The sequence below is a fragment of the Dasypus novemcinctus genome, chromosome 12 (assembly GCF_030445035.2).
Source record: "Dasypus novemcinctus isolate mDasNov1 chromosome 12, mDasNov1.1.hap2, whole genome shotgun sequence".
Lineage (NCBI taxonomy): Eukaryota > Metazoa > Chordata > Mammalia > Cingulata > Dasypodidae > Dasypus > Dasypus novemcinctus.
This window is the reverse complement of record NC_080684.1, coordinates 23,583,458-23,611,285: the sequence shown is the minus strand read 5'-3', so window position 1 is coordinate 23,611,285 and position 27,828 is coordinate 23,583,458. Positions and strand designations below refer to the sequence as shown.

The 27,828-nt window shown below is 36.0% G+C and overlaps 1 protein-coding gene and 1 pseudogene across 1 annotated transcript; both read left to right on the top strand.

The window, feature by feature from the left end:
• Positions 1-6,621: 6,621 nt before the first annotated feature.
• Positions 6,622-10,932, top strand: LOC139440088 (olfactory receptor 6C2-like; annotated as a pseudogene).
• A 13,706-nt stretch (positions 10,933-24,638) lies between these two features.
• Positions 24,639-25,583, top strand: LOC101431594 (olfactory receptor 6C2-like). The gene has a single exon (XM_058309091.1). The coding sequence runs from the start codon at positions 24,639-24,641 to the stop codon at positions 25,581-25,583; it is 945 nt and encodes a 314-aa protein (XP_058165074.1).
• Positions 25,584-27,828: the final 2,245 nt, after the last annotated feature.

Sequence of the window (27,828 nt, the reverse complement as noted above, 5' to 3'; positions counted from 1 at the left end):
ATAAAAATACAGGGCATTCTCACATGAACCTTCCATTCCCCCTCCCACATTTTCCATTAACAACATTTTTCATTACTTGGTACCTTCATTATAATTGATGAACACATATTGAAGCATTGCTACTACCTGTGAACTAAAGTTAAATTACAGTTTGCAATCTGTCCTGCTCAATTTTGTAGGTTTTGACAAAATGTATAATGGCCTTGCATGCATTATTGCAATGATGTTCCAGACAATTCCAATGTTCTGAAAACGCCCCCATATTACACCTATTCTTCCCAAATCTCCCTCCCCACAGAGCCTCCTGTGGCCACCGACTTTATATAAATTATAAGAGTTCTTCCATTACTAGAATAAAAATAAGTCTATAATAAAATAATAATAAGTCTATTTTAGTCTGTTGTTCATTTCCCAATCTTGAGGATTTGGGATGATGATGCCCACTCTGTTTCTAACTGAGAGAGGTCATAGGTCCCATGAAGCAGATGGATGGAACTATCTTGCTTGCAGTTGCAGACATTCTCTGTTCCTTGGATGTTGTCCATCATCATTTCCTTGTCCTGGGTGAATCCAATGAATTAGATAGTAGGCGTTGCAACTCTGCTGAGTTTCAGGGCTCAATTGGAACATGGATGGACCAAAGATTTGTAACTCTAGGACATATTTTTAACAAGTATAGTGCTAATTATAGATTCAATCCAAGGGGAAGAAGAGTCATGTGTAGGAAAACAATAAATGAGTCTAACTCTGTTACACTGGGAAACATAACTTGTAAAGTAAGGCTCACTGACAGAGTGCCAAATTGCTGAGCTTGTCTACCCTGCTTATACTGAATGGGTGTCTCTAGACACTTCAGGAGCACCCATGCTTGAAGCACTGTTTACTGTGGCAGTCAATGAGATCCTGAGTGATGTGCATTAACCTAATCTCTGAAATGATCTCTTGACTCACTGTGAAATTTCTTAGCCATAAAAACTCATTTGTATTTACCATTTTCCCCTTTTGGTCAAGGTCTTTTTCCAGATACATTGCTATTTGGTGCTTGGTAATAATCCCTCGGCACAAAGAAGGCTTATACCCAGGAATGATGTCCCATGCCAGGGGAAGGTATTGAGTTTAGATGATGAGTTTGACTTAGAAAGAGACCATATTTGAGCAACAAGGAGGCTTTCAGGAGGTAACTCCTAGTCAATATAAAATACTAGGCTAAGTTTCAATTTCAAAAAAATAGGTCCATAAGTACAATTATCATAATGGTCATCATAATGGTCTGTATAGGCACTGCCCTGGTCCTTGGGAGATTTCTTCCATGCTAATAGAGAGTGTAGCAGAACTCCACAGTAGGGGAATTCAAAATTATTTTGGCTATGGTCTAAGTCTCCACCCACCGAGTCAATGCGCCATGAACACTTAAACATATTCATATGCTTTAGAGGAATGCCCAGATGCATCCTTCCCCACGCATCCCCACATCACTGATACCCCACACCAGTTATCCTCCCCTGCCACAGATGTGACCCTCTGTGATCTAAAACCTCTCCAAAAATGAAGCCAACAAAATAACCAAATAAAATTAATAAGAAAATGAAATAATAATAATTTTAAAAATAAATAAAACACAGAAAAACTTTTGAAAGTTTAAATAATGTCAAAACTTTTTAGGCATTGTATCTATCATCAATGTGAAATCTGTTGTCTTGTATGTACGGTGACATTTTCTTCCATGTGTTCCCCCAGTGTCTTATTTTTTTCATTTTACCTTCTAAGAAGCTTTAGGTTACAGAAAAGTACATGGAAAATAAAGGGGAATCTCATATACCTAACACCCTGCCCCTATTCCACTCTCGCCTATTAATAACACTTTTCAAACATGTATGTTTCTCAGACTCACGAATTATTTATTTTAGGAACTGTTGTAATACCAAACAAAGACATTACATTAAAATTTTAATCTATAGGAAAATAAACACACAATATATTCATCTTATGAGATACTTCCTCGCATTTAAAAAGAATAAAGAGGAATTTTATTTTTCAAAAACACATTGTTATTTGCAAATTTGGCAAGATTATGTCCCATATCAGCTATTCCATTTAACGCAGGCTAAAATATGTAAAACAAAAGAATGAAATTCTAATGTTTAAAATAAAAGTACAATTAAAATCAACACAAGTCAGTTCTCTAAATCAGTCCAAGAGTGAACAATGCTTCCAAAATTACCTTTATAAATTTGTGCATATTGCACACCTATTTGATATATTTCATCCAACTATTTATTATCATTATTGGGGATTCAATTGTCTTATTCGAAAAGTGAGCCTTTTAAAATCCTATTGACAAAAAATTAGAAGTCTTTCATATCTCCATGATTTTTTAAAAATTTTTTTGTCTTAATGATTATTAAGTATGTCAAAATACTCTGGGCTCCTTACATGTGACTGTGGTAGGCAGGCTAAAGCCAATACAAAGATGCCCAAGTTCTAATCTCCATAATTTGTGAAATGCAGTCTTAAAGTGCCAAAGGAACTTTACAAATGTACTCAAGTTAAGAATTTTAAGCCAAAGTAATCAAAAAGGTCCTTAAAAGGAATAGATGGAGTAGGAGAGAATAAGAGAAGTAGACGTTATGATAGAAACTGAGATCAGGGTAAAGCAACCACTAGTCAAGAAATGCTGGCAGAATTCAGAACATTTAAAAGGCATGGAAACAAACTCTTCCTTCTGGGAAAATCATAGATACATGCTTAGCAACCATCTCCTGGCCCTATCATAGCACCAGCTTCCTTTTCTATTGCATGCAGATGTCTCCATCTGTTCCATTTCAACACCTTGGGGATTTTAGGTCTAATGAAAAGGACTGACCAGTCTCTGAAAGGAATCCTGGGAACAACCAGCTCCAGGGGCTTATCAGGGAAAGAATTCTCAGTGGAAAGATCCTCTCCCACTGGGGTATATAAATAATCAACACTCAAAAAACAGAGCATCTCTGCTCTCCAACACTAGGTTGAGTATGGTATAAACTCACTTTGACCCAAGCAGTGGTTTCCCAAGGTAACCAAACAAAATGCCATCTCTTCACCTGCTCTCTTGGACATATTCTGCTATGTTTAAGTTAAAAAAAAAAAAAGTCATTTGCTGAAAGTGTCTATTGTGCCTAAGCCTGTATTTCCACAACACACTATACAGCAGTGTAGCAATGATTCCAGTCAGGTCTTCCTTGGTGGGTGAATGGCCAAGTTGCTGAACCCATGCATAACCTCCATTCCTGCCACCTCAACTGCTTTGTCCATGAGCCCATTGGACAATGGTAGGTGTGGCTATAAAAAGAGCTCACTGATCTCCACAGAATGGGACATTTTATTCACTTGATTATAAAAAATCATCACCTGCTGAGGTCACTCTTTGGTGACCAATCACAAGGAACACAAATATCTTTACTTTTGTTCCCATTCAGCAAGGTGAGGTCTATCCACATCCTCTGTCCCAGACTACCTTGTCAACAACTCTCAAATCATGTTCCTTCCACCTTCCCGAACATCCTGCCAAAGACTTGGCTACAACCCACATATTACTATTTAATTACATGTCTGGTTATTTCTCCTTCAAAACAACCAGGCTCACTCCTTGAAGTTCTGCAGCATGGGAGGATATTCTTTCACAACTGTCCTTCAGGGACATGAAAGAAAGGCGCTATAGAGATTTCAAGTTGTGCCTGCAAATTGTGCAAAACAGCCTGTAAATCATGCTCAGTTTTCTCTTCCCTAGTCAGCTGATGATAAAGAACTACGCAGGAAGCCATTGCTGTAAACTGAATGAGAGAAGATAATGTGGCAGGAGTAGGGGCCATTGGCATTTGGGTCAGTTCTTCATGTAAATTCCTTGTGACTTCAGCTGCTTAAACCCTTTCTGTTACATGCCACTTCCATTTGATAATGGGGGTGTACATTATACACCCAGTGCGGCGGCTTGCTCGGTCGGTAGAGGTGGGGTCTGGCTGCGGACGAGGGGTCGGTCCAGCTTAGGATGAGGGGTCGGTCCCACTTGGGACGAGCGGTCGGTCCGGCAGCAGACGAGGGGTCGGTCTCACAGGGGTTGCGCGGTTCGGCTGACGGGGTCATCTGGCGAAGCCGGCGACGAAGGGGTCGCCCAGAGAAGCAGGCGATGAACTGGGGACAAGGGAGGCCAGGCCCTTGTCGGGGGCTCTCAGGACTGGAGGGCGCACGGCAGAAGAACTACCGCGGAGACAAGGTAAACACGCAAATCCAACTTTATTGAGGGAGAGGCAACAGTCTTATAGGGGCTGGGAAAGGCTGATTGGTCGAAGCCACGCCCTGTTCTGATTGGTTGCTGGAGAAAGGTCAGTGGGAGGTACTGGACGGGGGAGGGGTGGTGATTAGGGATTGGCTGTTGCTGTTGCTGGGGGAAGTGGCAGGGTTTAGTGATTGGTGGCTGCTGTTGCTGGGGTAGAGGGCAGACTTGAGTTTCCCGCCCACTCCTGGCTGTTGCTGCTGTCGGGGGGAGGGAAAAGGGCAGACTGGAATTTTCCGCCCTGCGCCTGCGCAGGGAGCAAGAAGAAGGGTGCCGCCCCACAGGCATCGTGTGGCGCCATCCGGGAGGAGGGGCGGCCGCGGAAGCATGGCTGCCCAGAAGGGGAGACCCGAGGGCACTCTGCGCCCATGCCGAGCTCCCTTCAGGGGTGGCGGTGAGTCCGACCAGCCACCCTATTATGGGGGCAGCGGCTTGGCCTGCCGCGGCTGCTTCCCCGCCAGGCCAGCAAACCACACTTCAGCCCGAGGGGTGATCGCAACCCAGCATTATGGTGTGTCAAGTCAGACATTGCAGTGTTCATGATGGCAAGCTCAGTTCTAGGGATATTTGTGGCTCTTAAGTGTTCAGTCTCACTATACTAACACCTAGTAGCAAGCCAAAGGCTGTTTTCTCAAAAGGAGAGTAGATATTTTCAGAGGATTCATGGCTTTGCTCCAAAAATCCTAATGTCTGAACTGGGATTCATTTACGGGGTCTACAAATTTTCCAAACAGCACATCTGTTTAACAATTAGTCTGACAATAGGCAAAAAAAAAAAAAAAATTGTACAAAGATTTTTCTTGAATTGTTTTTATAATTATGAAAAATGCAAAAGAAACTAAAAATATTTGTTGGGGATAAACAAATTGATAACTATATAATTATATTTTTAAATGGTTAAACATTGGAAAGAGCATAAATTTACAATACATTTTGGTTTAAACACTGATGTTACTTTAATACAGTGGCTCAGCTCAAGTGGAATTCAAATAAGGAATATCAATAGTTATGGAGAAAAAATAGATTCACAAATCCTAAGACTAAAATAGTATCTAATAATCTATATCTCTCAATATACAACACTTTTTTTAGTTTAACATTCACTATAAATGTTGCATGTTACATATATGGGAATATTTGCAGGAAAAAAATATGGAAGCACATGCTTCTATTGCAACTTTTAAAGCACAAGCATCTATTGCAACTTTTAAAAATTATTTTCCTTATTCTTTGTCCATGAGTACTTCTGCATTTGTTCATTTGATCAAGTCTCATAGGTGACATATGATTTATTCATTTTATCAAAAATTGTTAAAGGAGAGAAGGGAGAACTAAGATTTCATTTATTTGTTGTTGTTTTTTTTGAGATAGTAGGCCCAAGGATTTTACCCTGGACCTCATATACGGGAAGACAACGCTCAACCTCTGAGCCACATCAGCTTCACTTAGTTGATTTTTCCTTTGCTTTTCTTGTTGTTTGTTTTTGTTTTTTCAGGAAGCACTGGGAACTGAACGCTGGACCAAATGTGTGGGCTGTCAGCGCTCAACTGATTGAGCCATATCTGCTCAAAATATGATCTTTAATTATATTACATGTTAGAAATTATAAAAGTAAGTGGTCTTGGATTTTTAAAATTAAATTATTATTGTTTTCCAACCTGTCTCTATTAAATGTTTTGGTTTCTATTGCCCATCCCTATAGTCCATGTCCACATTGTTAGTGGATTAGGTTTGATATTTTTTTCCCCACAGTTCATTACACAAATGATCCTTCAGTAATTTTTGAACCTGGGTCACCAAGGACCCTGTTGTTTATTAACTTGGTTACAGATTTGACTAATAAAAGAAATACCACACTTGAAACTGTAAAACCTTCTCTCTGAGCAAAGAGAGGTCAGTAAACCAAGTCTTTCAAACTTAGAGAAGATCCTCTTAAAGCACTTGATGTAATTGGAAGAAGATAGAAAATATAACTCACCCAAGGATGCTGCAACTATTCACAAGAATTCAAGCAGAAGGACCAGAAATGTTCATACAGGTTTTCAATGTGACATTTATTTTCAAATTTATACATGTAAGGATTGTTCTAGTTAAATAACTTAGAGAGGGAGGCTATGATTAACTGACAGAGTATAAGTAAGAGTAATTCCTTTGTTTGAATTATATCCTCCTTTGAAAGAGTAAGTGATATTTGCATCTGATAAATGGACTTTTCTGACTATATAAAACTGAGATATGAGTGTTAATATGGCTATAAAGGAAATGCCAGTTTTCATTGTGCATTATGCTTAAAGTCTATATTCATTGATATAATGTCATGCAATGGTAAGTGGGAGCTCATCTAAAGGCAGACAAGGAACCCCAAATGTTTCAGCAAGTCAGCATCTGAATGCGGCAAGCTCCAGGAGAAATCATGGCCTGTTGAAACTTGATTTCAGAAACTAGAATCCAAAATTATGAGATAATAAATTCCTATTGGTAACCAGAATCATGTGTGGTATTTACCATAGCAGCCCTAGAAGAATAGGACAATAGTAAAATTTATCACAAAATAAAATAACTGGAGGCTCCAGAAAATGTTCCTTTTTGGGAAGGAGTAATTCAATTTTTTAAATGTTTGGATAGCTGGTGTAGTATTTAGTTTGTGTTCACTAAGGAAAAAATCTGTCAAGAAGATATTGACACAGATTAAGAATTTCATAGCCCCTGAATTCTGATTTGCATTTCTACTGAGAGACATAGAGGGGAGGTAAAAGTAGCAGCAATGAAAATAAAACTGTTCCTCTTGGCAAATGTGCAAAGAGGAGAAGCCAATATCACTTTTGGACAGAATGGTGGTAGTGGATATAATTGGGCTTCTTTATATTAAATCTTACTTCACTTTAAATTTTACTTCAAAAATAAAAGTAGTTACAATATTAGAGTATACATACAGCAAACTGAATAAATTCCCTATTTCAGCAGCATTTAGATACATCCTAAATAACAAATAATATAGCTCCATGTTGAAAATTTTATTCGATTTTTGCCAGTAAGCATTTCTTAGGTATCATATACATGCCTGAATCTATAAGTGAAGAAGGCTATTCCATTAGCCTTAAGAGAGGAGTAAAAATTGCTTCCCATGAAATTCTTTCATAGCATATATCAGAGGCTCATCAAGGCCCCAGAAGAATACAACTTTAAAATTGTAAAATGCAATGATCAAGTATTTGCATCCCAAGTAGAACTAGGGTTTCTGGAATATAGAAATAGTACCAGAGGAAAGATTGTTTCAGATAGAAAATTCATTGAAAGTCATTAGTTCAATGATTAGAGAAACTAATTAGTTAGATTATTTAATAACAGCATGTAGAGGAAAAGGATCCTGGCATGACATGTTTTTTTCTATGAGGTATATTTGACTATATTCCTGAGATTTTGAAAAAAAAAAAAACAATATTTGGAGATTAAGCAGATAGGAGCTGGAGCCCAGAGACAGCCAACATAGATACAATCTCAGGTACGGATGTTCCTGAGGGTTACAGAAATACACAGGTTCGACGGTCATGGCAGATGGCTGAGTTTAGTGCCTTATCAGCAGGCCCTACTTTGGAATTTGTGCTCCTGAGTGGGATGGAGTTGGACTCAGATGTGACCTTTCTACACATGTTTCTTCTGTCACTTTTACTGAACCTGTGGTTGGTGCTGGGGGTGGTGTATACTCAGAAGACTTGAATTTCTGGACTGGCTATGTGCCAGATGGGCCCTGAGCCTCAGCAGAGTTGTAACTCCCAGTCTCTGGTTCATTGGTCTTACCCAGGTCAGCTAAGAGGAGATGAAGATGGTCAACCACCACACCAGGGAACTGAGAGTGCCTACAACTGCAAACAGGAGAATTGCATCCATCATCCATATGGGATATAAATACCCTCTTGATATAGAGATGGAGTGGACATCACCATCCCAGGGTCCACAGGATGGAGGAATAAAATATGGATTAGAGTGGATTTACTGGTATTCTGCTATAGAACTATTGTGACTAGTAATGGAAGAAACTATAGCATTGATGTGAAGAAAGTGGCCACGGTATTTGCTGATGGCAGGGAAAGGGAAGAAGACATGATGTGGGGCATTTTGGGGACTTGGAGTTGTCCTAAATGATATTGCAGGGACAGATGCTGGACATTAAATATTATACCGTAACTCACTGAATGGACTGGGGAGGAGTGTAAACTACAATGTAAACTATTATCCATGTGGTGCAGCAGTGCTCCAAAATGTATTCACCAAGTGCAATGAATGTGCCACAATGATGAAAGAGGTTGTTGATGTGGGAAGTTTGGGGGGTGGGAGGTGGCGTATACGGGAACCTATTATATTATATTTTTTTAATGTAACAGTTTTTGGGATCTATGTATCTTCAAAAAAATTCAATAAAAAATAATAACAGAAAAAAAAGAAAATATTTATGAGTATATTTATTGAGTTAAAAAAATCTACTAAAGAAGAATGTGAAAAGTAAACAAAATAGAGACCAGAAATAAAATAAGCACTCAGTAGTTAGAAATAAAAAAGGTGAAAGGAAAAATGGGTGTGGTGTTGAGATTAGGTTTGTGACATAGTGTGAGATGAAAAGTATACATTCCACACAGATATTTTCTAATATGTTGAATTAGAAATTGATAAACTTTGGCAAAAACGTGGCATAGTAATGGTCAAGCACAAAAAGGGAAATCATTATGTATCAGGTCAATGGAAGTGTTAACTTGTAATTATTGGTCATAACAAGGATCATATTTTCTAGGTCCTGTGTATATTAATAAGATTAATCTTTTAAAAATACTATATGAGGGACATTTATTATTATTTCTATACTAGCAACAGTATAAGGCGATTACAGTAAAAGCAAGAAGAGTTTGGGAAGTTTGCTCAGTACTGTAAATCTGTTTTTTTTTTTGCACTTAGTGACATTGATACCGGAATGTTGTAGCATGTTTCAATGTTATTTACAGATGGAAAATGTAAAACAATTGTGATTATGCCATACATCCTGGTGCATATCACATACAGCATACCTTAACCATTTTAAGAAATAAATTTCTCATCAAAGCTAACTCTGCATTCCCCACATCGGCAAAAACATAACTTTAGACAGAATTGCATGAAGAGAAAGAGGAAAGAGTGAATAAAAAGTTACTAACAGATAAAACACAAATTTTTTTAATTGCAATAATGCTAAATCCATAATCAAAAGCAATGAAAATGAAAAACCTGTCTAGTGACAACTAAATTATTTGTCATATATTTGCAATTTATTACTAAACAAACTACAATGAAAGACATAAAACTTCTGAAGAAGATTAAGATTTGGCTTTAAGTTTCAATTGCACAGTCTAAGATAACTATAAAGATAATTCCCATATAATGTGCAGATAAATAAAATATCAAATGGGAATAAAATGTGGTATAAAGGAAGAATTCTTAAAACACTGTAGTGTGACATGGGCAAATAATCTGATTTGTTAAAAAATATACCATGATATTTTCAAAACACACACCTGTGGAAACTATGCTTCTAGTTGCTTATAACCAAATATAAAACTTGCATGTATGTGGATGGCTGAATTGCTGAGCCATTAATTGTTAAAAGTGATGTTAACACCTCTCTCCTCTTTCTGAATTGTAAAGGAAGATTGAAAGAAGTCAGTATTCAGAGATGAGAAACAAAACAACATTATGGGACTGACTGATAACCCACAACAGAAGGTTCTCACTTTTACTTTCTATTTTTCACCTACATATTGAGTTTAACTGGGCACCTGACAATCATCTCCCTCACCTTCTTGGATTCAAACCTTAAAACTGCCATATACTTTTTCCTTAAAAATTTCTCTTTCTTAGAAATCTCATTTACATCTGCTTGTATACCCAGAAACTTGTATAACATATCAACAGTTGACAAGACAATCACATATGATGATTGTGCCATCCAAATTTTTTTACAGACCTCTTTACTATTATAGAATATTTTTTCCTAGTCACCATGTCCTATGATCTCTATGTAGCCATCTGCAAACCCCTACATTATGTGACCATCATGAACAAAATGGTCTGTCGAAAACTTGTCCTTTGTTGCTGGACTGCTGCTTTGTTGATTCTCCTCCCACCACTCAGCATGGGCCTAAATCTGGAATTCTGTGACTCTAACAATCATTGGCCATTTTGTCTGTGATGTATACCCCTCCTAAAGATTTCACACTCAGATACATGGCTCATAGAGCAGATGGTCATGTATCTGTGCTCTGCTGACCTTTATCATGACCCTTATACGTATACTTCTATCCTGCATATACATCATCAAGACCATTCTACGATTACCTTCTGCCCAACAAAGAAAAAAGGCATTTTCTACCTGTTCCTCCCACATGATTGTGGTCTCCATCACCAATGTCAGCTATATCTTAATCTATGTCAAACCTTCATCAAAGGATACAGTGGCTGTTAATAAGGGTGTGAAAGTATTAACTACTTCCATTGCTCCTATGCTGAACCCCTTCATTTACACCCGGAGGAATAAGCAAGTAAAACAAGCTTTCAAAGATTCAGTCAAGAAAATTGCATTGTCTTCAAAGAAACAGTGAGATTTACTAATGTGGAGGACTCAAATATCCATGACAATCATTATTCCTTAAAATGTATCCTTGTCTTTAAATTTCTTTCCTTCCCTGCAAGGAAGTGTTATCATAATTACATTTCTCAATTTGAGAATATAAGACATTTTCAAGAAACAAAAATGACTTCATATCTAATTAAGACTTAATAAAACAAAATCAATGAGTTTATCTTGATAATATTTCTGAATTGATCAAATGTGCATATTACCCAATCCAATTACAGGTTTCGAGATCTGTTTGGCTCCTGGCACTTTTTCATGTTGCTTGTTTTTTCACTTTAACAAAAAACCAGGGAAGAAAAACCTTCTTGGGACTGTGGTCTTGATACTCAAAATGAGCTCTCTATCATGAAGCAATAATAGTAATAGTGTTCCTATTGACATTGTAATGACAATGATTAAAGCAGCCTCCATTAGGAAATCACTAGAGACCTATAATTTCTCATATGTCTTAATTTATAAAAGGTGTTAATTTAATCTTTAGAAAGAACTAAATTGAAGTTCAGAGGAGTTAATTAATGCAAGTAAGAGGTAAATTCAGGAAGCACTCTATTTTTATCAGATTCCATGTCCTGGGACTTTACAACCTGTGACACTCCAGTGATACCTCTTTAGCATCAAGATTTTCTCATGGGACACCTATGGATAGACTACATATACTGTATATAGTTACAGTTTAATTCATTAAATTGAAAAATTATGTGATTTCTAAAAGACAAAAAGTACCAAAATATTATATACAATTTTAATATAAGCCTCCATAAGTACAGAGAAGAATGGAAAGATATTTATTTTCCTAGAATATGCTTTGTATTTAACACTACATTTACAAAAGGAAAACTTGTACTTTAACGGAGAGTAAAGAGACACAAAATGGTTTGTTCAAAAAGTGAGGTCAAATCATGTGTACCAGCAATACTACTGGGTTTGGCAATGCTGGTCTGTGAGGCAGGTAGGGTGGAGGGGTTGCATTGACTATGGAACTGGGGAAAAGGTCAAGTGAAAGAACAGGTGAACTTTAGGGATTAAAACTACAACCTTGGAATGTTCTTTTGGCAAATATGATGGAGATACTTACTGGTGTAGGGTATTGTATGGGGGGGAGCATACAGGATAAGGTGCACCTGGGGCAAGCTTCTATGGAATATATAAGTGTTCATCTTGTCAATGTGTGTTATATCAGTGGATGGAGCCCCACACAATAAACAAGAAAATATCAAACTTCCATCTTGGGAAGTACTGCCACATTCTCAAATAGAAGGGCAAGAATCTCTTGAGAACATAGGCAGTCCTAATAAAAGAAAACAGCCCAATATGTCAAGCCCTCAATATTATTGCAACTAACTGTAAATCTTATTCTTCAAATAGTGAAACTTAGTGGTTGCCATAGGTCTTGAGGGGTGGGGGAGGGAAGAATAGAATAGATGGAACATAGGCCATTTTCAGGGCATTAGAATTGTTCTGCAATAATGGAGACAGGCCATTTTAAATTTTGTCAAAATTTATAAAAGCATATTGTCAAAAATGTAAATCAAAATGTAAAAAATAATCATGGTTAGTAACAATGCTTCAATATTTGTATATCAGTCAAAACAAACATACCATCTGTATGTAAAATGTTATTAATAGGGGAGAGGGGGAAAGACGGAGAGCATTGCATATATGGGAATCCCCTATTTTCCCTACATGACTTTTCTGTAACCTAAAGCCTTTTTGAAGATAAAATAAAAAGAAAAAAAAAGACACTGGGGAAATATATGGAAGAAAATGTCACTGTACATTCAAGACAACAGATCTTACAGTGATGAAAGATATAAGATCTAAAAAATATTTTCATTATTTTGATCTTTTAAAAAATTTATTTCTATTTTGTTATTTTTAAAGCTATCATTATTTAATGTTCTTATTATTTTTATTTGGTTATTTTCTTGGCTTCATCTTCGGAGAGGTTTGGAATCACAGAAGGGTCACAGCCATGGTAGGGAGGATCACTGGTGTGTGGTGTCAGTGATAGGAGGACACATGGGAGGGGATTCACCTGGAGCATACCTCTAAGGCATATGAATGTGTTCAACTGTTCATGGGGCATTGTCATGGTGGGTGGAGATCCATGCAATAACCAAAAGAATATCAAATTCCCATCCTGGGGATCTCTGCTACATTCTCTAATAGGACAGCAAGAATCTGCCAAGTATAGGGGGGTGGTGCCTAGTGAAGGAGGATGGACTATTGTGCCAGGCCCTTGGTATTGATGACTGTACTTATGAATCTTTACTTTGGAAATTGAAACTTCGCCTATTATTACGTACTGCCTAAGAGTTACCTCCTGAGATCCTCTTTGTGGCTCAAATGTGACTCTCTCTCTAAAGCAAACTCAGTATATAAATGTACTACTTTCCCCACCACACCCCCCGAACCCCAGTGTGGGACATGACTCCCAGGAATGAGCCTCCCTAGCACTGAGTGATTTTCACCAACCACCAACTAGCAATACACCTAGAAAAAGACTGTTAGAATAAGGGGGAAATGATAAATACAAATGAGCTTCTGTGGCTCAGGGATTTCAAAGTGAGTCAGGAATTCATTCCAGGGGTTACACTTAATGCAAGTCTCAGTGGGATCTCATTGACTGCCATAGTAAATAATGCCTCAAATATTGTGCTCCTGAGGTCTCTAGAGACATCCAGACATTACAGGCAGGGCAGACACCTCAAGAGTTTGGTACCCTGCCAGTGGACCGGACGTTGGAATTTATGCTCCACAGTATGGCAGTTTGACTCATTTGTGGTTTTCCTACACATGGCTTTTCTGTCCCTAATATTTGAGTTAGTACTGTACTTGATAGGTATATGTCCAAGAGACTTTAATCTTTGGTCCGTCATGTTCCAGTTTGACCCTGAATCTCAGCAGAGTTGCAACACCTCCAGTTCATTAGACTCACCCAGGACACCCAGGCAAGGAGATGATGAAAACATCCAACCCAAGGAACAGAAAGATAGTTCCAGCCATCTGTCCCATGGAATCTAAACCCCTCTCAAATAGAGGCAGAGTGGGCATCATCAAATCCTCAAAATTGGGGAATGAACAATGGACTAAAGTAGACTTACTATTTTTCTGCCATAACCTTACTGTTATTCTAGCAATGGAGGAACTTTTATCACTGATGTAGAGGCCACTGGAGGTTCTGAAGGGAGGGAGAAGAGAAAATAAGTATAATATGAGGGAATTTTTGGGACATTGGAATTGAGCTGCATGAGGTTGCAATGATGGATACAGGCCATTATGTAGGTTGTCATAACTCACAAAATTGCATGGGACAGAATGTAAACTATATTGTAAACTAAAATCCATAGGTGGTATCAATGCTTCAATATGTGTTCATCAATACTAACCATACTAATGAATGATTTTGTTAATGTGGCAATGTGTGGCAGAGGGAGGGAGTAGGCATATGAGAATCCCCTGTATTTTTATGTAATATTTATGTAATCTAAAGTTTCTTTTAAAATAAATAATTAAATTATACAATTTTTAAAATGCTAGGTATCTAATTTTCTTTTTTAAAAAGCATATATACCACTCCTGAGAGTGTAGCTGCATGTATCTATGAATTGGTATACAAATAGAAAAAATGAATACCAATTGCAATTGTACACTTTGTCAATGAAGGCCCAAATAAACAAGAAAAAAAGGATTTAAAAAGACACTCTCTGTGATCAATTAATTTCAACAAGTATAGGAGCCATAGAAAAATAGGGCTTTCCTTACCCACTGATATTCCTTCAATCAAGTTTTATATATTTGCTCCACTCTATTGTGTCTCGAGAGAGAACTGGTGGCTCTCAATGGGGGAGGACAGTCTAGTATGTCAAGCCCTCAGCATTGTTGCAAGGATCTGTGAATCTGGACCTTCAAGCTGTGAAGCTTGGTTGTCACTCTGGGCCCTGAGGAGAGGGGGAGGAATAGAATACATGGAAGCAGCGTAACTGGGGGGCAATGGAAGTGTTCCACAAGATCGTGCAATGATGGATATAGGGCATGTTAAATTTCACCAAAAATGTATAAAAGTCTATAGGTTAAAATGTAAAACATAATGTAAGCCATAATGTAACTAAAATTTTAGAAAATTGTACAGTCTAAAATATAAACCATAATGTAAACCAAAATGGAAACATGTTTGGTAGCTATGTTTCAATATCTGTACATCAGCTGCAGCAAATATATCATGAACATGTAAAAAAATCATTGCTGGGGAAGTGGGAAAAGGGTTTGATGTTGGATATATGGGAGTCCCCTATATTATATATGTGACTTTACTATGATCTAAAATTATAGTAAAATTAAAAATTTTAAAAAAAGGAGGTAGACAATGAAGAAGAAATGAAAGAAATTGCCTTGCTGCTGTACATACAGAGCAACACCTATTAGAGTGGTGCAAGGCAAAATGTAAAAAACAAAGTTTTATGATATTTTTTATTTTTTACTACCCCAATTTATTTTTACTCTATTTTAATTTTTCTAAATTAGTATGTATTCTATTTATAATCTGTAAACCTATCATTACTAATTCATTTTCCTATTAATTGAATTTGGCAATATAATAGGCTTCATTTTGAAGAAGTTTTGGACCTCAGGTTGATATTTGGAAATCGTTTCTTTTCATCTGTATGATGTAGTTTCTAAGATCACTGGTTTATCCTAACTTTTCATACTCATATACCGAGGGTTTTATTTTAATGATTTTTTCCTATTTGTCCCATATTTTTCACTAACACCAGTCTTGCCCAAATTCTCAGACTGAAACTAACAAAAACTTCGTTGGTATTTGTAATGGCTTGAGATGGACCCTGATCTAATTGAAAACTTCCTGAACAAATGCTGGAAAAATAAAAATAAAAAAGAGGCCAAAGTATTCAACACACTATCAACAAGGAAAATTCATCCACCCCTAACGAAAAAATAATAAAGGCCTCTTTCCAAGGAGAATCTTTGATGTCTCTGATAGTTCCTATTCCTGTCTCTACCAATGGCAGCCCATTAAATCATATCTGGAGAAACTGATCAAATCCTGTCTGGAGTTCTAAAAATCATGTCCTTTTAAGCCACCACTATAATATGTTTAACATTATGTTGAATATACATACATTTTTTTTGTAATTCTAAGAACTGTGGGAGACAATGGACAATTGACAATTAAAATTGTCAATGGAGAAGTAACATTGAGTCATTCCATTGAAAAATTTAGTCATCAAACAATTACTAGAGATTGAGAAATAACTGTCCGAAACTCTAAGTTGTTCAGACCTGCTCAACTACTACCTGTGCTAGAATAAACTCCACCCATTAGTACCAATAGCACAAGCTATCTCCATATTAGTCTCTCTGGACAATCCTACTCACCTGTGATAGGCTTAATGACTTCTACTACCTTGAACCTAATTCCTGTGAATGTAAAAGGGACTTGGCAGATATGATGAAGTTATGGATCTTAAAATTAAGAGGTTAATCTGGGTTATCCAGGTAGGCCCAATATAATAAAAAAGATTCTTAAAGAGGAAGGCAGGAGAATCAAATCACCGGTAGAAATATGATAATGGAGCAAGTGGTTGAAGCAATGCAAGGAAGGCACCATGAGACAACAAATGCAGGCCATCTATAGAAACTAAAAAAGGCAACGGTAAAGATTATTTCTTGAAGAATCCAGAAGATTCCAGCTCTGCCAATCTCTTGATTTCAGACTTCTGATTTCCAGCACTTAAGAGAATAAAATTGCTCTGTGTCTAGCAATTAGGTTTGTAGTTATTTTTTACTTAAGTAATTGGAAATTAAGGCATACAGAGAAAGAAGCATTTCTTCCAAAACAGATGTGCAAGCACATCCAATTCAAATGCAGCTATATTTGCAAATATGGATACACTAATGTACTAACCCATAAGTGAATCCCACCTCACTGTGTTCCATACAATTACCAAGTGGCTTTTCAGAAGCCATGCAATCACATACCTAAGAAATTCTTTAAAGAATTAAAGAGGAGCAGTAGACCTAGAATATAATAAATATTTGAAACACCATTTATAAAAGCTTCACACAGGTCTCTGAAATTTCCAGCTGATACAGAAACAAATTATCTGGCTTACTGAAAAAGAAAAACAATCTTTAAAGAAAATATGCGTCCACTATGGTCAGCATATCAAAAAACTTCTTGATATGCAGGGATGCAAGATAATGCAAACTTCAGTCCATGGTAAAAAATCAATAGTAAACAATCTAGACATGATGCAGATTTAGAATCAATAGACAAATACACTACAGTGTTATATCAAATATATTAAAACATAGATTATGATGTCATAAAATGTGAACTTTAGGAAAATAGGAAAAAAGTGGAAACCATCCATAAAAATTAACCAAATGTAATTTCTACCTCAAAATGTGGAATAACTAAAATAAGAAATTTTCATATACTTCAGAAATAGATCAATAGAGCTCTCTCCTTTTCTTTTGCATTCGGCAGCAGAGAGGCATGGAAAGAATTTATCCTCAGAATCTCCAAAGAAACCAGTTTTACTGACACTTCGATTTCATATTTCTGAACTGTAAGAGAATAAATTTCTTTTGTTTCAACCCACCAAGTTTGTATTAATTTTTTATAAGCTGTGAAACTAATACATCATCCATGGATCATACCCATTGATAGGTTGCAATTTATTGTAACTGGTTGGGATTGGGAAGGTAAAAGAATGACGCATTTCTTTTCTACTGGGTTCAAGTGATGGTGTTACACAAAGACTTTTAGAGGCCAATGTCTGTGAATACTGTACAATGATATCAAGAAAATGGCTATTCCAGAAACCAAATGAAATCCCGAGTTACTGAACAATGGTGTCTAGCCATGATTCCAGTCACTGAGTTTGAGAGGTAAGTAGGAAAATGTCATTCTGTTTGGCAGTAGAGGGAAGAATTATATTGTAAATGTAAGCGATATATTCTGTGTGCAAGTCCATAGCCATGCATCTTAATAAACACATTTTTATATTTATGGGGAGAATTAAAATCGAAACCATTTATTCAGACAACAATACACAGGACCAGAAAATATTTTATGAGGTTGATTTGAATCTCCTCATTGATGTACTAACTATGTGAACTGATTCTCCAGAATAAAAAAAATTCTACTTTAAATAAAGAATAGATTCACTCAAATGCCTATAAAAAGTAGGAATGAAGGAAGAAATTGAGCTGCTAAAGGAATATCAAAAAATAACACAAAGGGATATGGTCATGGTTAGCATTCCTTTTAGAGGAATTCCTATTTCTCTGTGGATAATGATTAAATCCTATTGATGTTGGAATGCCAGTATGCTTCTTATTTTTTCATAAAGTATGATAGAAGTTGACCTAAAACAAAAAATAATTTGGCATGCTTAACAAAACTAGATGTGAAAATTAAAATAATAAATTTTCTAGAAGAATATATACAGAATGCACTTATGGTTAAAAAAATATTTCTTAGGACATAAAACATTAACCACACAAGAAAAAATGACACATTTTTACTTTAGTGAAATTAAAACCTTATTTAGTATAACATTAAATCACAGTTATACATAGTTAATTTCCTATCTAGAAGATAGAATAGACTCCAAGAATCAATAAGAATTAAATAATGAAAAGAAAGAAAACCAATTTAAAAGAAACAAAACAATTGAACAAGCATTTTTTTTTGAAAAAGCATTCAAAAAATGTTCATCCTGTGGACCAAGGGATGGTTATGTCCACCCCACCTCTATATCGAGAGGGACTTGGATTCCACATGGATGATGGATGCAATTCTCCTGCTTGCAGTTGTAGGCACTCTTGGGTCCCTGGTGTGATGGTTGACCTTTTTCACCTCCATGTTAGCTGGCCAGGGTAAGTCCAATAAACCAGAGGGTAGGGGTTGCAAGTCTGCTGAGGCTCAGGACCTGATTGTCACATGGACAGTCCAGAGATGCAGATCTCCTGAGTATACACCAACCCCAGTGCCAACCACAGGTCCAGTAAAAGTAATAGAAGAGGCATGTATAGAAAGGTACATCTGAGTTCAACTCCATCATACTCAGGAACACAAACTTCAAAGCAGGGCCAACTGACATGGCACTGAACTCCAGAGCCATCTGCCATGACCATAGAATCTACTTTGGCTGTCTCTGTGACCCTGCTGAGGTATATATAAGCACGACCCCTCTGATGACCTCCCAACTCTTTTTTGGAGACTCATAGCCATATAAACTCGTTTGTCCTTTCCATTTCCCCCTTTTATTCAAAGTCAAAAAGCAATTTTTAACAGCTGATATTACATGTAGCCTGAGATATTCTGCTGACTTGAGTTGACTCTTTTATTTAAGGTCTTTTTCTAGTTACATCATCAGCTGGTGCTTGGTAGTAATTCCTTGGTGCCAGGGAAGCTCATCCCCAGATTCATGTCCCATGCTGGGGGGAAGGTAATGCATTTACATGCTGAGTTTGGCTTAGAGAATGGCCACATTTAAGCAACAATATGCTACCTAAGAGGTAACTCTTAGGCACCCTGCCGCTCCATGGAACTGTTGTGATTAGTAATGGAAGAAATTGTAGCATTGATGTTGAGAAAGTGGCCACAGTAGTTGCTGAAGGTAGGAAGAGGGAAGAAGAGATATGATGTGGGGGCCTTTTCAGGACTTGGAGTTGTCCTGAATGGTACTACAGGGACAAATGCTGAATATTTTATGTCCTGCCATGCCCACTGGGTGGACAGGGGGAGAGTGTAAACTACAATGTAAATCATTATCCATGTGGTGAAGCAGTGCTCCAAAATGTATTCACCAAATGCAATGAATGTCCCATGATGATGAAAGACGTTGTTGATGTGGGAGGAGTGAGGTGAGGGAAGTGGGGGATATATGGGGACCTCATATTTTTTGAATGTAACATTTAAAAAATAGTAAAGAGCGGAAAAAAAATTTTTTAAATAAGATGCCATTATTAATTTTTAAAAAAGGTTCATAACATCATTACTCATTAATGAACTAAAGCTTTGGGATGAAAAACAACTACACACATAAAAGAATGGCAATACTTTTTTAAAGATAATCCCAAGATTGCTGAGGAGGTGAAGAAACTTCATCTCTGAATAGCTGCTGATAGAAGTGTAATTTGGTTTGAGGGGTTCAATTGCTTCATTTGTGGAGGGGTCTCTGTACTTAAGAAAATTAAATATATGCTTATCATATGACCCATATGATAAGAAACAGAATTATTCAAATTAGTCTCACAAAAGAATAGAAACAACAAAAATCAGCAAGATTACAATGAATAAAAATATATGTTCATGCAATTGAAGGCCAGATATCAACTTAAAAGTATATCCTATTTATGAATAAAAAGATATGGATGAATTAAAGACATAGTGTTGAATCAAAGAATCTAGAAAAAAGCGAGTATCTATTGTGGGACACCACTTAAATGAATTGAAGGTAAAAATAATAACTGGTGATGGAAGTGAAAACAGTGGTTATTTCTGTGGATAGAGGCTTATATGAAAGAGGAACAGGGAAACCTTTGAAGTGTTCAAAATGTTTTATATCTTGATTTGGATCATCAATGTTATACCAACATATACATAGACAAAATTCATTGAGAATTGCCCTTGTGTTTTTTTTTTCTCTTTTTAAATTTTTTTTAAATTTATTTTTAAAAGATACATAGATTACATAAAATGTGACATTAAAAAATATAAGGGATTCCCATGTGGCCCATTCCCCATACCTTCCACTTTTTCTGCATTAACAACTTCTTTCATTAGTGTGGTACATTCATTGCAATTAATGAACACATTTTGCAGCATTACCACACAACATGGATTTTAATTTACAGTGTAGTTTACATTCTCTCCCATTCCAATTTGAAGGTTATGGCAGGATATGTAATGTCCCGTATCTGTCTTTTTAGTGTCATTCAGGACAATTCCATGTCCCAAAAATGTCCCCATATTATACCTCTTTTTTCTTCTCCCTGCCTTCAACAACTCCAGTGGCCTCTGTTCCCACATAAATGATATAATTTCTTCAATTGCTAGAATCACAATAAATCTATAGCAGAATACCAGTAAGTCTGCTCTGGTCCATATTTTATTCCCCTGAGGATTTGGGGATGGTGATACCCACTCCACCATAAACTGAGAGGAGACTTCGATCCCATATGGCTGATGGATGAGACTCTTGCTTGCCATTGTAGGCTCTCTCAGTTCCTTGGTGGTGATTGGCATTCCTCACTTCTTTGTTAGTTGTCCTGGGTAAGTCCAATGAACTGGAGATTAAGTGTTACAACTCCAGTGAGATTCAGGGCCCAGCTGACATATGGACAGCCCAGAAATTCAAATCTCTTGGGCATACAACTACCAACTCTAGTGCCAAGTATATAGGTTCAACAAAAGGGACAGAAGAGGTATACACATGCTCTTCTGTACCTTTTATTTCACTTGTGTTATGTAAACATAGGAAAAACTATAAAGGTAAAAGAAAAAACTGAAAACAATACCTATTCAATAACAATAATCAGGGATGCTTCAATCAATAATATTCAAAACTGTTAAACAAATATTTATATAACTTTATTATGTTCTTATCAAAAAATATATACCATATCATTTTGTCCCAGAAAATACATTCTGGAAATTATTCCATGGAGTGTGAATCAGAATGCCGTTCTCGGAATACTTTTTGAAATGTGATAAATACAGGTAAAATAAAATATGTTTTAGGCATCAGTTAAACAATGAGGATACATCAAAGAGCAACTTTAATACTAGTGGAAAATAAAAGCAGGGATTTATATCAATAGTAAATGAATTAAAATCTGATAGAACATTAATGATGAAATGAATTAATTGCCACAAATGATGATATATAATTACATGTAAAGTAATTTGCAATAGTTTTAGATGTTAAAGAACATTTGACAAGTTATTTATCCAATTATACAAATCATATTGCTAATGTTCAAAGTTCTGTCTCCAAGGACACTGTCTCCAAAGAAGCTTTATTAGCATGCTATTTTTCCCCAAATTTCATTACACAGAAGATTCATTGGGGACTTTGTTGTTCATAGGTTACCAAGGACTCTTTTTTTTCATAATTGGGCTTTTATCATAAAAAGCAAATGTCATGCTAGATGTTGTCAACTCCTTCCCTGACTTGAAAGTTCAGAAGAACAATACCCATAAAACCGGAGAGGAATCCTAATATTCCATCACCCATTTATACATTTGTTTTTCTTATTTTAAACAGAGTATCACTAGTTACAACAAACCAGTCTGCACAATTGATTGAAGATGGATATTTCTGAGAGCTCTATTTATTCCAGAATTGTCATGAATGTGGTTTTGGATTTACAAGCAAAAGTTACCAGATATTCATATGAAAATTTTCATCCCAACTATAATTTTCAATTTAAAAGCCACAGGATTTCATGTGTTTCAACAAAAAATATGATTGACAGTCAAAATTGTAAGTGATATATTTGTCATTTTAATTATATCAACTTGCCTGAGCATTTACTCATAAATTTTGGAAATCAGGGAAAGAAAACAAATTTTTAGGTAGCTCTAACAAATTTCAAAATGTGAGTGATAATTTCTATCTTTGGTCAAGCACTGTTTATTTCATTTATTAGAATTTATTGAATTTGTCCCTAAATTTCCTGAGAGTACTACTTCTGTTGGGTAAAACAGGCATGTAGGTCATTTCTTCCATATGGCTTAGACTATAACTCTGAGAAGGCCTAAACTGTAGTGAAACTCAGATAATAAGAACTGACTCTATCCCCACATCAGTAAAAGAACACATCATTTTATCATGTAAAATGAGGCTATGTACAAATAAGCTGAAGTTTCCATGGAAAACTTTAATAATTCACTGATGTATGAAAATTTCCAGGCCAAAGACATTGATTTTAAAATGAAAATATTTGAGTACCTACTTTTATATAATTAATTGTCAGTGCCTGGTAACAATCTCTGGAAGAGTTATTAATATAAACACAGAATCACAATATACATGCCTTCTGGTTTTAATATCTCACAGATAGATGCACTGTGATGGAAAGTAAAATCTGCAAAACTGAAAGACTGTATTTTACTAGAAGATCAGGCAAAGAGAAGGCAGTTTAACTCTTGTTAGCTGCAAAGAAACTGAGAAAGTAAATAAAAGCAGAAACATTGATTTTCTTTTAAAAAAAGACAAAAGAAAACATAACAACAGATTCAAAGATCTAAAGAAATTTAGGTAGACAAAGTAGTTATCAACTTAATAAAAATTTGAAGTTCAAATGGAAAGCCAAGTAGTTTTATAGGTCCACATGTGATACGTATGCTCATTTAGAATATTTCCTGGACATAGGCTATATACATCTGGGATTATATTAACTTTGCTGAATATTATTGTGAATAAACACACACACAAAGATTTCAAAACCTTCGCATATTTGTAGTTTTTTTTAAGTGCTCATGTGGTAGCAAGTTTTGATTTTTGTGGGAATTCATTGATGGGGATTGAAGATAAACCCAACAGACTTAGAGGGGGACTTTCCAGGAAGCTTGAAGTAGAAGTTGATAAATCAATGGATGAATAGAGGTTACCCTGGTGAGTTAATAAGGGCAGGGAAAAGACATTTTCTTGCAGTGTCTACTAAAATAACTGGTACATAGAGTGTGTTCAATAAATGCAGTCTATTAGCTTTATTTTAAAGAACATATGGAGAGAAAGAGAGTAAGAGATGGAGATAATTGTGAGTTTTATTTGGGACATGGTGAGTTTGAAGCCCATGTAACATGTTCCAGTAGATATATCAGATTGAATACATGCAACTGAGAATCAAATAGCATCATTAAAAATAAATATGCAAATTTAATAAACAGCAACTGAAAGTCAACTTTTTTGAAACATAGGAATTGGTGAAAATACATAGCCAGTGTCAGAATGTTTAGAAGTAAAAAGGGATGAAGAAAATACTAAAAATAATGGAGAAATTGGTCAAAGAAAAAGTATCGTCTGCTGTGTTTTTAAAGCTAGTTTTCAGAAGACAACCATGTAAGAATTACTGTAAGTATAGTATGACATAAAATACTCTGTATTGGGCACCACTGTGGAGTATATATGATGATGTATGGATGGAGAAATCTGAGGTGTCAGTTTTAGCAGGAGTGGAGCCAGGCAAGTTGCATGTGTGTATGCAAACAGGTGTAGAATTTAGAGCTGTTCAGGGAGAAAACACACCTGATATAAATAAAAGCAGGAAAAAGAAATCTTCTTTCTTAGAGCCAGAAGAGAAATTTCATATGACTACAAAGTGTGCATGGTGAAACCAAGTTATTCGGCATATAATAGCACTTTAAGAAGGAATAAAGTGTCAAGTAAACATAACAAAAAAAAGAATTCTTAACAGTCAATTGCTGTCTTTACTCCCCATGAATTTATAAACCAATAGCAATAAAAATTAATCCTTTAGAGACTACAGAATTAAGGAGTAATTTTTATTGAAATTGGAATATTTTTAATTTTAAAAACCTGAATATATGGATTAAGTTCCAGCAATACACAATTTAATAAGCTGACACTGAATAATACATGCAGATTGGACAGAAGTTAGGAGTCAACAATGAGAAATAGTACAGTAACAAGATTCATTCTGCTGGGACTGACAAACCAACCACAACTGCAGATTCTGATATTTCTCTTTCTCTTTCTCACCTATATGTTGAGTATAACCGGAAACCTGACAATCATTTTCCTTATTATATTGGACTATCACCTAAAAACAGCCATGTACTATTTCCTACAAAATTTCTCCTTCTTAGAGATCTCATTCACCTCTGCATGTATTCCCAGATACTTGTATAACATAGCAACAGGTGACAAGGTCATTACCTATAATGCTTGTGCCAGCCAAGTATTTTTTATTGACTTCTTCGCAATAACAGAATTTTTCCTCCTGGCCGCCATGTCCTATGACCGCTATGTGGCAATCTGCAAACCTCTGCATTATGTGACTATCATGAGCAGCTCAGTCTGCAGAAAAACTGTTCTTTGCTGTTGGGTGGCTGGCCTGTTGATTGTAATCCCCCCACTTGGCCTGGGCCTAAATCTGGATTTTTGTGATTCTAACATCATTGATCATTTTATCTGTGATGCATTTCCCCTCCTGAAGATTGCTTGTTCAAACACTTGGTTCATGGAACAGACTATTATAATCTGTGCTGTGCTTACCCTCATTATAACACTGATTTGTGTAGTTTTGTCCTACATTTATATCATCAAGACTATATTAAGATTCCCCTCTGCCCAGCAAAAGAAAAAAGCCTTTTCCACCTGTTCTTCCCACATGATTGTGGCTTCTATCACCTACGGCAGCTGCATCTTCGTCTATATCAATCCTTCAGCAAAAGACTCAGTGGCGATTAATAAGGGTGTATCAGTGCTCACGACTTCCATCGCTCCTATGCTCAACCCCTTCATTTACACCCTGAGAAACAAGCAGGTAAAACAAGCCTTCAGTGACTCAATCAATAGAATTGCAATATTTTCAAAGAAACAGGGACTGTGAAGTAGAATAAGCATATACGGTAAATCCCTAAATCTCTAATCAAGTAAACACATTTTAAAAACACTCCAGCTCAAATGGGTCCAGTCACTCTCTCACAAAACTCTTTTTCAAACACATCCAAACATAATAGTTATATTAACATATCCTGGTTTTACCTCCAAATTAGGAATAACAAAAACTAAAAAGAAATGTGTATCTCGAAAACATACCACAAGAGAAGAAATTATATGTTAACATATTTTATATTTTCCAGCTAAAGAATAAATAATGGCCCCCCTTGCACGATTATTCAAACCATTCAAACAAATTGTTCATTGAACAATCAAATATGCATTGAGTACTTTCTTTAGGCAGAAATTGTTTCAAACACAAGAAATAGAGGAGAGAATGAAAGAAACAAAGAAATTCTCCATTCTGCACTAGAAAGTAAATAATTTTATGTTAAAAAGTCAAAACATTCAACATGAACTCGGATACATGCTTTTGTCATGAAAGCATTTATTTGCACAGAATTCTGGAAAAACAAAATACTAAAACTGTGAAGTGATGGGATTTGCAAAACATGTTGAATTAATAATAACTACAATTTAAAATATTATTAGCTTTTAAAAAAAGAATTGAATTTAAAGAAAGATAGTGAAAATGGATAAGGAGTATTTTGAGGAACTTAGGTATTTTGGTAAAGTAAAACACCTGCCAAATATAAGTGCATGTTTGGAAACATCAACACAGTGTGTTGCTTAAATAGCAAGCAACTCCTATAAATAATGTGAAAGACACCAAGGAAATAAAAGCAGCTGGGTATATGGGACTTTGGAAACAGGAAAAAAAAGAATATGAAAGTCTCTCTCTATATATATATGTATAACATATTTTTTACCAAAATAGGTATTGGAAGAGCACAAACTTTATCACAGAAATTTCCTCAAAATAGTAGCTCATACAACTCACCTAAAACACCTCCACATCCTACTTCACTAGATGCATTTGTCTCTTTTAATGTCTAATCTTTCTGTGTGTTGTTTCATTGTCAAAAATATTTTCCTAATTCCTTGGCTTAATTGTTAATTTTTTATCCTTCATTTCTCACTATAAAAGTCACTCCTACGCAATTCTAGCCTTCCCATCCATTTGCCCCCTAAAACATGAAACATTCATCATGCTGTAATAGCCTGTGTTTTCTCTTTATCTGTCTATATACTTTATTGGTGGTCAAAATGAAAAGGATAGAATTTGTCTATATTGTTCTCTTGAATATGCATAGCACTTGCCCTTTCCAATACGTTTAAAATATGCTTTTGTCAAGTACAAAAGCAGCATTAAAAGTAGTTGAAAAATTTTTATAACATTTTAAATGGCTTTTGACCTCAAAAAGAAAGAATTAAATGAACCAAATGATTGAAATCAATGATGAGTTTTTGTTATAACATTAATAAGTTTCTTTTTTTAATGAGTGTAGCAATTTAATATAATTGATGAAGTCCAAAAAGAAACATTGGATTATGCTTATAATCTGATCTGTACCTGGGCATGATTGAGCTATGATTAGGACTTTGATTGGGCCATGTCATTAGGGCATTGAGTCCCCACCACTTGGTGAGTGGGCACTCACAGATAAAAGGCATGGCAAAGGACAGATTTGGAGCTTTTGATGCAAGGGTTTTTGATGCTGGAGTTTAATGCTTAAACCTTCAGCTGGAGCCCTGGGAAGTAAGCTCACAGAGGAAAGAGAAGCCTGCCCAAGGAAGAGAGAAACACTGAGCCCAGGAAAAAGCAAGCCTTGGGAAGAAAGGAAACTTGAACCCAGAGAGAAGCAAGACCCTGGAAGGGAAGAACCCAGAAAGCCTGCACTCTCATATCCATAGGCAGCCATCTTGCTCCAAATAGACTTTGGTGAGGGAAGTAACTTATGCTTTATGACCTGATATCTGCAAACTCCTACCCCAAATAAATACTCTTTATAAAAACCAACCAGTTTCTGGTATTTTGTATCAGCACCCTTTTGCCTGACTAATACAATGGGCATTTATTTTTTATTGTATTTTTTTGAAGATATATAGATCAATCTTTGTATGGTGAGAAGAATGAAATTTAATTGATTCTTGTGCATCTATAACTTTACATATCTTTGAAAATCATACAAACATCACTGAAAAGATTTTACTAATCTTCATTTCATAAATGAAAATTGTAACTATCTGTATTATATATAGGATTTATTATCACCTATTGTAATAGACTCCTG